At 35.8% G+C, this 14340-nt stretch overlaps 1 protein-coding gene across 1 annotated transcript in view; it reads left to right on the forward strand.

The window, feature by feature from the left end:
* Nucleotides 1–14340, forward strand: part of ERICH3 (glutamate rich 3) — a 101592-nt gene that overhangs the window by 39582 nt on the left and 47670 nt on the right. The window contains exon 7 of the mRNA XM_081086510.1: nt 3589–3807. Coding sequence (XP_080942636.1) covers nt 3589–3807 — 219 coding nt within the window. The remainder of the gene's footprint in view (nt 1–3588; nt 3808–14340) is intronic.

Raw genomic sequence — 14340 nt, forward strand, 5'->3', positions numbered from 1 at the left:
TTATTTGTATTTCTAGCACAAAGGAGAAACATTGGCAGCTTAAGAACCTGTGTCATAATACAATAGTCATTATGTTCAAATGGGTGAATTTAGTTTCATTCCTCTTTTAGGAAACATAAGGTACATGAATTAAGGTATTTTTATCTGACACTGACAAAGACATTCTTGACACTAAGGAATTAATTCATAGAAATGATTGTTTCATAGTAAGAGTATAAATATAACTCTAAAAATGATAACTAATATTTTAATCCATTTACTATGGTTTTCAGCTTACATAGCACTTTTTACAAGCCTCATTATAATAGTAGTTTATCAGAAAACGGCAGGGGAAATTAAGCCAAAAGTGGTGGCACATTTTCTAGGGAAGACTTCGTAGAGCTAGGCAGGAATTTATTGGGTCATAAGTCAATTAGGTTGACACTTTCTAGAATCTGGTCTCTACTTAGAGACCCAGACATTTCCTGTTTCAGCTAGTGTTCAGGAATGGTCAGGTCCTGAGAGATATCTTGGCTAACTGAAATAACTCACAACGACCTAATTTTTCTCCCTATAGTAAACTGGAATGAGGAGCAAAATCATAATCAGGGACCATTAATCCACAAGATATCACATAATCACAGCTTGTAGAAGCAGCATACCTCCCCCTGAAGGCAGACCTACATGGGAAGCCGTGTCACAATGAGACGGTTGCCTGGTGAGCATGGTGTCAGAATGAGCAGATGTGGAATGGACTGTTACTGCATTAGGCTAAGACGGCATGATACACCTAGCTCATTTTAGGAACGGGATGCCAAAGGTTCCAGAAAACTCAAAGGTCTTTGGCTAAAACCCCCTGTATGCTCCAAGAATAACTTTGCCAATAGGACTAGAAATATTCAAAGTCCAATGGGTGATACATCCTCTACCCTAGATAGTACTTGGATGCGCACTTTCCATGTTTTCCAAGGTGATTATATTCTTTTCTATGCTCCTATAAGTATTTTATTTTACTATACTACTTTGATAGGCACATTTTCCTGTAAGATATGGGAATAATATCAATCAGGTAATATTCAAGTTCTGTTGGCTAGAGAGGAATTTGTTTTTCTTTCAGGTGGTTTTCCATACCTGCTCTTAACCACTGTATGGATTTATTAATTAAATTTGCATAAGGACTTTTATTTTCCTGTTTTCAAGGTGGGGGATGTGAATGATTGAGGGACAGGCATTTAATGGTAACTTACATGGCTGACAAGATTGAGATTAATCCCATATTAATTTAAACTAGCTAAACTTACGCTTTTCATTCAATAAATATTTATTGGCTACTTACTGCTCTAAGCATTGGTGGTATATCAATTATCAAGGCAGGCAAAAGTCTCTTAACTTACTAGAGTTTATATTCTAATGTACATAGGCAAAAGAAAATATGTCTAATTTTTTTCAGTGGCATTGATGATAAAAATAATTTAATATAAAATCAGACAAGAAATTCCTAAAGAATAGCAGTCTGCATGATTGATGAGTATGTAGTGATTTTAATACAATACTAAATTTGTATTCCTTTCTTAAAGATTACTGAAGGATGTGGTATGCATATGGGAACTGTTCAAAGGTGCGACAGACATAAGCAGGCTGATCTTTCTAAATGTCAGGAGTAAGGGTTTTTGATTTAGGCAAAAGCAATTTGGTAAAAAACAAGCTGGTTGAAATCCAGTTGCGTAAAAGTAATGACTTGATTGAAAATGATTATCCTTAGAATGAGAGTTTCTCATGGACTATTGATAGAAATAGAAATTGGTACAACTCTTGTGAAAGCAATATGGAAATATCTGTCAGCATTTTAAATGAACATACTCAAGCATTTTAACGTAGACATTTTTCCCAGGAATAAACACATATGTGAAAAGGAATAAATTCAAGAATATTTAGTAATATAATAGTGAACATTTATCAAATACCTACAAATATAATAGGGTATTGTTTCAAAATGTTATAACATATTAAAGTATGCTTAAAATAAAAAGGTAGAATTTTCGTACTGTCATAAAAAGATGTTCAAGATGTTTTGGGCTAAATGTGTGAGGTAAGAAACAGCATGATAATTTTTTTAAAATTATCACACCATTTCCAAATAAGACATGTAGTTGACTGATAACTACTTAGAAATTAAAAATTCCTCAACCTCTGAGAGTTTTCTATTCATACATTTTATTGTTATTATTTTCACTTATTTCATTTATAACTGTTATTACAATATCAATGCATACCATCACAGAAAAAGGAAAAATGTAGAAAAAGTAAAACGAGAATATACAACCTGCAGTATGAACCATTCTAACAATTCTAAACTTCTTGGTTAATTCTATTTAAATCCCTCTCTGTTCACATAAATGTTGTCTTCAATCAAAATATGTATGGCATATATCTTTATTTGACCTGATTTTATTAATTTGTAATGAGAAATGTTTGGAGAATGATTTTCCTTTCTTAAAAATAATTTTTCACTATTTAAGCATCTCAAAATTAAGAATAAATTGACTGAAAATGATTTTAAAACCATACCAAATAAGTTAGTATAAAGTAGATAAAAATGATTAAAGGTGACTGAAAGTTTGGAAAACTACTTCATAGACACAAAAATAATCAATTTTTGAAAATCTAAAGACTTAAATATACCTGAACAAAGTGGCATAATTATTAATTATAACTTTGGTGCTTTATAATTGTTGAGGTAATGCATATTGATCAAACTTTCAAATAATATAAAGATACATTTATAAAATACAAAATGATATCCTCTCCAAATCTCCAAATCTCCATGAAAACCTTATGTTCAATTCTTCTAGATATCCCTAATTTTATCAAAATCTATATGTAAATTATTTAAAACAAATGTATGATTACACCACATAGGTCTTTTTATGAATAGATTCACACAATTCTTTTTGAAGCCCGCTGCGACTCTAAGAACAAAGAAAAATTTAGTTGAACATTCTCCTATTGATGGACTTGATGTTCAACTAAATTTGTTATACATAATGTGTACTTGTGTGTATGTATGTATCCTTACATTTCCATCAGTGTACTTGTGTAGTTGTCTTTGGTAGCATTTATTCTTACGAGTTGAGTTTCTAGGGGAAATAAGCTGAATAAAGCCGTTGGGTTAGCTTCTGCACTTGGTACCTTGAAATTGTATAGTCAAGGACTACTACAACACCTGGATGGGTGAAATGAATATGAAGAAGGTGCCAAGACCCCATTGTTCAACCATGCTTCCAAGTAAACACTTTAAATTTCTTGATTCCAAATTGTTTAATTATACTTAGATTTAATGGATTGTTGAGGAAAAATCCCCAAAGTACTCTAAAGATGCCATCATTGTATATTTGGTTTAATAATACACTTAAATAATGTTAGAAATTCATAAAAATTTAATTTGCTATGGATGCTTCAAACAGAATGGATTGTTTTGACTTTGCCTATTTATATCAGTTGTGTTGCACTGCAATGTCAATCATACAGTCTTGTCTCTAATTTTGGGTGATACTGAATCACCACTTAATTCTCTTTCACTGGTTCTTATGTCATGGAATGTGATTACAGGGCAAGAAGGCAATGATGAAGCTCAGGAACTCCATGGACAATTCACAGGGAATGAAACAGTATCAACCTCTGAATATTAATAGTTACATGATGCCTGTTCCTCCTCCACCTCCTTCCCCGAATGGAAAAATCAGAAGGGAAAATAGATCTGAAACATGGAGAAGGAGAAGATTTCGGTCAACCACTGCTCCAAATGGCTTAGAACCAGCCTTTACCAGGGTGATTATGGAATCAAGTTTTTGTTTATTAATTTAGCAGAGAGTACATTGAATTGTTAAATTTCTAGATTTGCAGTAAAAGAATTTAAGAAAATCAAAGGCTAAATGCCTTGAATAAAGAAATATAATACTTTTATCAATGTAATTGTAAGCTTGAATGAATCTGCAATCAAATATTCGAGAAGTGCAGTTCAGAAACTAATTGCACAATTGATAAAAAAAATCGAGTGAATCTTGAGATCAAATTTAGTTTGTACTATACCCATTTCCAAATTATTTACTATTTTGGAAATTTAATTTATTACTTATTTATTTCTTTTAATTTGCTCATTCAATCACACATCAGAAATATCTTAACATTTAATTTGTGAAAATTCTGAAACTTAAACATAAAAAAAATACTATATAAAATAACTTTTAGTAAGCTTTTAGTAATCACTTTTAGTAATTGTTGGCAAATTATTTTATAACATTTAGACAAGAGTTTATTTCAATGTTCTTCAAAAATATTGTACTTTGTTGTACTCATTTCCTCAAAATACTGATGAATAGTCCTAAGACCGGTTAGACTTTATATATGTACAGACTAATATGAAGGCAAAATATCTCTTAACTTTTATTGTGTATATATACAACTAATTGTAATTATATGTAACTTTTGTGATTTGCAGGTAGCTGGATCAACATTTCACTGAATGAGAATCAGGGAATATAGTACCAACATGCACATAGAGTACATGCTGTCTCTTTAAAACCACCCTCACTCTTGTTTTTTAAATTATTATGGTGGTAAAATTGGTATACAACATCATATATATTATATTTCAGGAGTACATTATAATTTGATATTTGTATACATTGCATAGTGTTCACTACTATAAGTTTAGTTACCACCCATCACCATACAATTGATCCCCTTCAACCATTTCACCTTCTCCCCAAGATTCATCTCTTTTAGTAACCACCCATCTGTTTTCTGTAGCTATAAATTTGTTTTTGTTTTATTTATTCAGTTCTTTTTAGAGTCCACATATAAATGCAATAACACTATTTTATCTTTCTCTGTCTAATTTTTTTCAAGGTCTATTCATGTTGTTGCAAATGGCAATTTTCCTTCTTTTTTTATGGCTGAGTACTATTCCAGTGTGTGTGTGTGTGTGTGTGTGTGTGTGTGTGTGTGTGTGTGTGTGTGTGTGACATCTTCTTTAATCATTCATCCATTGGTGGGCACTTAGATTGTTGTCTTAACTATTGTAAATCATGCTGCAATGACCATGGAGGTGCATATCTCCTTTTGAAAACTAATGTTTTTCTATTCTTCAGATAAATATCCAGAAGTTGATTAGCTGGGTCATATGATAGTTCCAATCTTAACTTTTTGAGGAATTTCCATACAGTTTTTTATAGTGGCCACAGCAGTTTGCATTCTCACCAAGAGTGTATGAGGATTTTCTTCTTTTCACATTGTTTCCAACACTTGTTATTTGATGTTTAACAGATGTGAGTTGATGTTTCAATGTGGTTTTGATCTGTATTTCCCTGATAATTAGTGATGTTGAACATCTTCTCTTGTGCCTATTATAGTCTTCTTAGCTGTTTATAGTCTTCTTGGGAAAATGTCTGTTTAAATAGTCTGCCCATTTTATAATTGGGTCATTTGTTTTTATGTTGATGGGTTGTGTGAACTATATATTTCAGATATTAACCTTTTATCAGATAAATGATTTGCAAATATCTTCTCCCATTCAATAGGTTCCCTTTAGTTTTGTTGATGGTTTCCCTTGCTGTACAAAAGCTTTTTAATTTGATATAACCCCATTTGTTTATTTTTGCTTTTGCTTTTCTTGCCTTTGGAGTCATATCTAAAAAAGTTATTAAGACAAGGAGCTTATCACGGACCTTACCACCTATGTGTTTTTTCATAGGAATTTTATGATTTTAGGTCTTACATTAAGTCCTTAATCCATCTTAAATTAATTTTGTATATGATGTGAGACAGTAGTCTAGGATCTTTTGCGTGTGGCCATCCAGTTTTCCCAGCACCATTTACTGAAGAGATTGTCCTTTGCCCATTATATATTCTTAGCTCCTTTGTTATAAATTAATTCTTTATATTCTTGCAGATTTGTTTCTGAGCTCTCTATTCTGTTCCATTGATTTGTGTTTCTGTTTTTATGTTAATACCATACTGTGTTGATTACTATAGTTTTGTAGTATAGTTTGAAGCCAGGAATCATGATACCTCCAGCTTTGCTCTTTTCAAAATTGCTTTTGTCGTTTTGTATCTTTTGTATTTCCACACAAATTTTAAAAGTATTTGTTTTAGTTCTGTGAAAAATGCTACTATAACCAACCTCATTCTTAAGAGCTTTATTTATTCTTTGTCTACATCTTACTCTTGGCACCTATGCTCACCAATAACTTTTTCCAAAACTTGGGACTATGTTCCTCATGCTTACTCAGATTTCCTCCTTTCTCTTCTATTTCCCACCAATTCTCATCCTTTGGTCCAGTCTCTGACCTGGCATTGTAACCTCATCGCTGAGGCTCAGGCTCCTCCCTGTCTCCTCAAAGGTATCCTTTTCCATTGCCCATGGCACCTAACATCGTCTGTCATTCTCCTTCCTAATTTGTATTTTTTGTTCTCTCTTTAATATTCATCTCTGTCACTCAACATCTAGGCCTTATATAAAGTAACCAAATCTTCTGTTTTCTCCTTTCCTACTGAAAATTCTCTGAAGGGTAGTATAGCTGAGTCTAACAAACAACCGCAGGCAACTCAGCTTCTAACAACAAAGGTTTATTTCTTATTCTCATTATTATCTGTTGTTGGTCACCTGTCATTCTGGGACCTAGACTCGAGGAGTTGTTCCTGTCTGGGGTATGTTGCCCTCATGGACAGCAGAACCATGGAATTCCTTGAAGATTCCACTCAGAACTGACACATGTCACTTGCACTTGTGCTGTAGTACCAAATTTGACATTAATAGAGTGGGAAGTATCATCCTCTCACATAGATTGGGAGTAGATATTGGAGCAATAATAGAATTTACCACATCTACTAACTTACTTTGAATCCATTGCCTGCTGGTCCCCCAGGCCAACAAACATACTGTCTTTAAGGATGTGGTTCCCACTTAGCAAATATAGTGGCTTCCTTATCATCCTCATTTAGTGGCAGCATTTGTTTTTTGATATTAAAAGATATTACTGAGATAAACTCTACCTGTTCATCCTTTAGAAAAGTTTAAATGTCTCACAAACCATAAGAATATATAAAATTTATATGTACAAGTTAAACAACAATAATCAAACAAACACTCATGTTCACACCATGACTTCTTAACAAAGTAGAATGTTACTGTCATATTCTGAACCCCTGAGCTATCACATCCCCTATTGCTTCCCAGAGCAACTCCCATACTGACATCTGTGTTAACTGAGTCCCTGCTTTTCTTTGGAGTCCTATCACTTACATTCAGTAACCTTCAGAAATAAGTTCAAACCTAGCATTGTAACAAAATGATATTTCCTGGAGAAAACAGGCTGAATAGAGTTTTTGAGTCACAGTCTGGGATTGGTGTAAATTTTTAAAATAGTTTTAAGAGCTTCTTCTGGAGAAGTCAGAGAAGCCAGGTCATGAGTGTGTCCTAAGAAAATGGGGCTCACCAGAGACCGGGCATCTAAAGAGGTCCTCCTGTGAGCCAGCCAGTGGACATCAACAGGCATGTGGTCAGGTGAATGAGCTTCTGTAAACAGGCACAGAGGCGAGAGTGGCAACTGGGGCAGCTTCCCTTGGGCATTCTGCCCTGAGGTTGGAATGCAGCAGTATGGTGTCCACAGGCATCCTTGCTTTGACGGACCTTAGCATGCCTTTCTCTTGAATCACAGGGCTTCAGTTTGCCCAGGTCTTAAAAAATAAAAACAAATAAACAAACAAGAAAACTTTAAAAAACCCCAACAACACCTTCTGTCCTCTCTTTTCAAAATCCCTATGTTAGGAATGTTGGAACTACTAATCTGAAGCTCTAATATTCTTAGCTTTTCTGTCTCATTTTCTATGTCTTTGTCTTTTTGTTCTACTTGCTGGGAGATTTCTTCAATTTAATCTTCCGCACATACTGCTGAGTTTTTTCTTTCACTGCCTTATTTTAATTCTAAGTACTCCTTTTGTGTTCACTGAATGTTACTTTTAAAAAGCTTCTTATTCTTGTTCTGTATGGTTTTGATTCTTTGCTATTTGTGGAGACTTGCTTTGTAGGCTAATATATGTTCAGTTTTTGTAAAGAACATGCTTCTCTAAATGTTGGGATCAGCATTCTATAAATGTCCAATAAATAAGAAATGTAAATTGTCATCCATAGTTTTTATATTTTTAGCATTTAAAAAAATCTGTGTGGTCTCACGGTTTCTGAATTCTAATGATCAGTCTCAATAATTTAGATTGTCGCTTCCTCCTCGTTTTGTTTTGTAAATGTCAAGTTATGTTTTGTAAATGTTCAAAACATCTTGTTATGTGCTCTTAGAATTAGGATTACTCTATTTTGCTGGTGATGTGATATTTTTTTTGTCATTAAAAAAGATTTTCTTTATTACTTACTACTTTTGGCCTTAACACCTATTTTGGCTAATAGCTCTTTTTCTTATTTTCTTTAGATTAGTATTTAATATAGTATATTTCTTTTACTTTCTGTACATTTAAACTTTAGGCTTTACATGTATTTTTGCAACATATGGGTGCTCTGTGTTTATCTCAAGCTGAGAATCTCTATTCCCTTAATAAGTGAGTTTAGTCCAATTACATTTATTTTATATGGTAATGTATGTAGACTTACTTCTATCATCCTAGTTTTTATTTCCTACTTACCATATTTTTTTTAGATAGTAGTATTATATGCTTTTATTGATTCTTCTTTGAAACTTCCCTCTCTTGCCTTCCATGGCATTCTATTTTAATGCTGCTTTGCCATCTGCTTTTATCTCTTGTCTTCCTCCTCTGTGTCTCTTCTTCTTCTTCACCTCTTAATCTAGCCATCAGCATGGCTTAGATCTTGACACTTTTTTATTGTAATTAAATATGTACCCCTCTTCCCACATGGCTTTGATAGCTTTCTAGGTATCCCTTGGATTTTTTAATCAGCTCCTGGGTCCTGGGGTATAGAATAAAATTGGCATAATGGGGTGACTCGTGTACTTTTAGTACTTGGATTTATTTTATTTTGATCTAGAACTGATTTTTAAAGGAGAGGTGACTCTCATGACTAATTTACACAATAAATTCACTCTTTTATTTTTTGAGTACCACCCCAAAACATCCTTTATTTTTTTAAAAATGCATTGATTTCAGAGAGGAAGGAAAAGGGAGACAGAGATAGAAACATCAATGATCAGAAAGGGTCATTGATTGGCTGCCTCTTCCACGCCCTACAGTGGGGATCAAGCCCGCAACCTGGACATGTGCCCTGACCAGGAATCAACCTATGACCTCCTGATTCATAGGTCAACATTCAACCACTGAACCACGCTGGCTGGGACCAAAGCATCCTTTAAATGCTCTTAAAAGGAAAGAAAGAGGTAGAAGGCAAAGAAACACGGCTTGCTGGTGGCCCATCATTTGGGCCACCAGCCCAAATGTGTAGAACACATGAATGTGTAGAACATGGTCCCTGGATTCTGTGATCTGTGTCCCTAGAGGATGATGCATGGAGCCAAATGATGAGGTGTGGTAGATGTCCCAGCACAGCACACTGTTTCTGTGTCCTCTTGCTTTGTTCTAGGATTTGCTTTTACAGAATCTATGAGACTAGTTAGAATTTCCTTGGAGGCTTCTCTCACCCATCTGAAGATTCTTGTGTTCCCACTCAGGATTGCTGGTCCACCTACACTATACAGCAGACTACTGAAGAGGTGGATGGTCCCATCAATAGTGTTTATAAATGTGAAAATTCAGACTTTCAGATAAGAACCTATTTAATCATCATCTTTATCAATTAAAAAAGTCTTTTAAAATTTTATATGATTTGTGAGAGGGCAAAGAGCTTCCCCTGGCAAGAACTGATCTGTACATTTTTTAAGTACCATGTTTTTAAATTCAATAAGTATTTTATACGTACAGCACTTCTCATTTGAATGAGCCACCTTTCAAGAGCCCAGCAGCCAAATATGGCAAGTGGCTGCATCTCAGACAACACAGCTCTACACCTTAACAATGGCTCATGTATATGGTAATCCTTTTTCATCCTCACTGCTACATCTTCAGTTCAGACGCTTGCTACCTAACTCTTAACCAGGTTATTGCAATCATCAACATACTTATATCCTGGCTCTAAATCAACAAATAGCTCAATTTAGCTTTTATTGATAATGACAACCACTATGCTAGGTGCCAAGGCTACCAACATAAATAAGACCAAATCCTTGTTCTCGGAAAGATTGCAATTTAGCAAGAGAGACAGAAACATCTGCAATTAACCATGATGCATTGTGATGAGAACAAGCATAGCAGTATAAATAAAGCACAATGGGAACATAGAGGGAGGAAATAGACATTCTGAATGAGGAGATTGGAGAGTGCTTCAGAAAGAAGGTGGCATTTGGAATGGGCTTTGAAAGATGAGTAGGAAGCTAGCATATAGAACCAGGGAGCAGCGTGTAAAAAAGCAGGAAGGGGAAAAAAGAGTAAGGGACGTCCATCTCAGTGTTAGCAGATTCTACATAATGATGTTAACATCAACTCTGTGAAGTGCCTTTCAGCATGCTTCTTTCCTGCTTAAACCTCTTATTAGTCCTCTTCCCAAATAAGAGCAGGTATATTTTTTGCTTGGCTGTTTGAAAATGTAGGTTTTATTGTGATTCTGGTATATTGAGATCCATAGATCAGGAGATGATTGCCTTTGAAGAGACGGGTTGTCACTTGAGTTCCTAAGAGGCAGGAACATGCCATGGATTAGTTAGGGTTCTGTCCAGAAGAATGTTTGACCACATCTCTGGGCATCGTGGCCCAGCTAAGGTGACAGACAAAGGTAACCATCACACCATGTCACACAGGGCGACAGAGGACAGCACCACGGTCAATTGGTAGGCTGTGGGAGTGTGAAGAATATATAGGCAAGAGCCTTTGTTGTGTTTCTGAGAAATGGAACCAGAAGGCAGGGTAAGCAGGCTTAGGGTTGGGTAGTATGAATAATTTTGGCAATTTCTGGGGTCTAAGGGCTGTTCTGAGTTGTCTGGTACCTGATCCCGGGGTGATTAGGATTTGGTAATATTAGTCTGGAGTTCAAGAGCCAGATAGTAGTTTTCCTGGAACAATTCAAATTAATGCTCATTTTTTCTAGCATGTGTCCTAGTTTGTATTATAAATTCTATGGTGCCCTAGCTGATTTGGCTCAGTGGATAGAACAGCAGCCTGTGGACTGAAGGGTACAGGGTTCAATTCCAGTCAAGGGTTCCTACCCTGCTTGAGCCTTGTTTAGGGTGTGTGCAGGAAGCAACCAATCGATGTGTTTCTCTCACATCGATATTTCTCTCTGTCTTTCCTTCTCTCTTCCATTCTCTCTAAAAATCAATGGAAAAATATCCTTGGGTGAAGATTAAAAAATAAAATAAAATTGATAAAAATATATTTAAAAAATAAATAAATACATTCTATGGTCACCCTACTAACTTGAAGTTTATTGCAGTGGTCCAGGTAAGATTTTAGGATGTCCAAATTTCATCAGGGCTTGGCTAAGTGGCTGGGAAGGAATTGCTGCCCAACACTATCAACAAGTACAGGCTCTTTGACATCTATATTAATCTCTTATATCCACCACACACAGGCCTGGGCAGAGATACAGGAGACCCCAGTGGGGATTTGTTTTATCAATTGAATGCTAAATATTACGAATACATAACGGCTAAGTCCTTAACCATTCAAGAGTCTTGCTGTTGGTCAGCACAGATTGTTATTGCCTGAGATATTAGAAAAGAAATGAGAAGGAAAGTCATAAGCAACTGAAGAGGAAGTCAGAAAGATAACCCTAACTGTTTAGGGCCATGAGGCCTCGCTGCTCTTCTTAATGTGGAGCTGAATTTTTATGGACATTTGTTGTTGTTGTTAATCCTCACCTGAGGATATTATTCCCCCCACCCTCCCCCCCCCCAAAGGATTTTTAAAGAGAGTGGAAGGGAGGGGGAGAGAAATACAGAGAGAAATGTCGATGTGAGAGACACACATGGATTGGTTGCCTCCCAACGAACCCTGACCAGGGCTGGGGATCGAGCCTGCAACTGAGGTACATGCCCTTGACTAAAATCAAACCTGCCACCCTTCAGTCTGAAGGCCAATGCTCTAACCACTGAGCAAAATTAGCCAGGGACAGAGGGTTTTGACTCTTGCTTGAGGATAGCAGAGAGGGCCATGAAAGCTTGTCAAAATGTCATCAGTTTGTAGTCATTCTAACCTTGGAAGACAGTAAGTATAGAGGCAATTTGGTCAACTGGAAGGAACAACTGTTTCCTAGTACACGTACTTAATCATTAGCTGTCATTGGGGCCTCTCATTAGAACCCAGAAAGGATATTTGGTGACAATAATTGGGGAATATTTTTTAAAGGAATCAAGCAACTAGACCCAGGGAAAAAGAAGATGTTGCCATCAGGAATACATTTTAGCAGAGGAAAGACTATGAATGAGAATAAATGAAAAGGGTGAAGAGCTGTTATGTTGTTTTATTTTAAATGTTCTTCCTTCTAGTTCTCATTTCGTATACAGGGGGCAGGCTTTGCTTCACTCCACTCCCACTATTAACTTGTATTTATATAGCGCTCATCTACCAGAGGCTCACAGGGCAGCCTCCGAATCCATGTCGCTCTAGAAAGTATTGCTTAACAAAAGGGGGATGCTCTTATTTCATCCATCATATCATGAAATGTTCCAGTGGGAGCTTGGATCTGGATTTGCCTTAGGCTGATGGTTTTGCGTTGGGCTGCACACATGCATGTCACAGCTCCACATGCCCAGGCAAGAGTACACGTGGCATCATTTTGCAACGAGGAGCCAGCCCTGCCATCATCCCTTTGCTTTTGACTGTGACTCAGGGAGTGTTTCAGTTTACCTTCATGGCTCTTGATGTTCCTGAAATATTTCTGTTGGGGAGTTCTGTGTGTCCACAGGCAAGACAAGTTGCTTAAATTTTAAGCCTTGCAGCCCCTCTCTATACTTTTCACACTATTATTTATAGAATTTCATTTGTCAGATTTACTTCCTCTGGTTTTTGCTTCAGAGAAATAGAATTGAAGTAGAAAAGTCCTCTGAGGTAGAAGGGGGTGGGTTTGAAGATGGAAATATTTTAGTAGTTCAGAAATTTTTATTGCAGCTTTGTTATTCTTTTTAAAATGCATGCTTCCAAGGCATCGGTAATTCAATGAAATCAAACTCAAATAATTGCCTTGGATTCACTAAAAGTTGGTCTCTTCACATTTTTCATTTAGCTAAGAATTGATTTTTAGAAAAATGAAGTAGGTTAAAAGTAATGTTTGGCCTCGGTGTGATGCTAGAAGCCAGAAATATTCTTACTAGGACGGTTCTCAACCTGTGGGTCACGACTCCTTTGACGGTCAAATGACCCTTTCACAGGGGCCGCCTAAGCCCATTCCTGCATATCAGATATTTACATTACAATTCCTAACAGTAGCAACATTACAGTTATGAAGAAGCAACGAAAATAATTTTATGGCTGGGTCACAACATGAGGATCTGTATTTAAAGGGCCAGAAGGTTGAGAACCACTGTAACTAGGCCCTTTTAAAGTCTTTCAGTGAGTCATTCCGATTTCTCTGCCGCCTCCTCTTCCTTTTTCTAAGTGCCTTTCCTCATCTTCCTCTTGCAGATTAGGCAAGCACTATGCTCACTCACTATTGTGACAAATACTTTAGAATACAGGGAGAAGTTAAGGAATGGGACATTTCTTTTAACCTCTGGCATTTAAATTTGTTTATCTTATAAATTATTTAAATTGGTCAATGACAGAGAATATCAGATATGAGTTTTATGAGGTGGTCTTTTGTTGTTGGGTATATTTGATACTTAAAATAATATTAATAATGTTGATTTTCATTGAATTGAATGCCTCCTGTGAAACTGGATAATCACAGGCACATAACATACATTGTGGTTAATCCTCCGAGTGGCCACAGAAGGATTCAAATGTAAACTCAGGTGTCGTTACTGGAGTGTTAAGCGCTCAATTACAAAACCAATTGTTAAATCACAATCGCAATTGTTAAGTCCGTTCAAATTAGAACAAAATTATGTCACCAAAATTTAATTTGATTTGTTGTTGTTGTTGTTTTTTGGAGAACCAGCTCAAAGAGCGAAGAACAGTTTCCCGTTAGCATCCTTGACATTATGGTTGTATGTAAAACACATGCACGTAAAATTAAAGTGACAAATTTTGTACAAGTCTTAGCATTTAATTAAAAACACAAAGCCCAAATGTGTATGTTATAACTATTAGAAAGATATATTTTGTAATGGGCTTCACTTTTTGAGCTCT

Source organism: Myotis nattereri (genome assembly GCF_964212035.1).
Source record: "Myotis nattereri genome assembly, chromosome: 3".
Taxonomy (NCBI): Eukaryota; Metazoa; Chordata; class Mammalia; order Chiroptera; family Vespertilionidae; genus Myotis; species Myotis nattereri.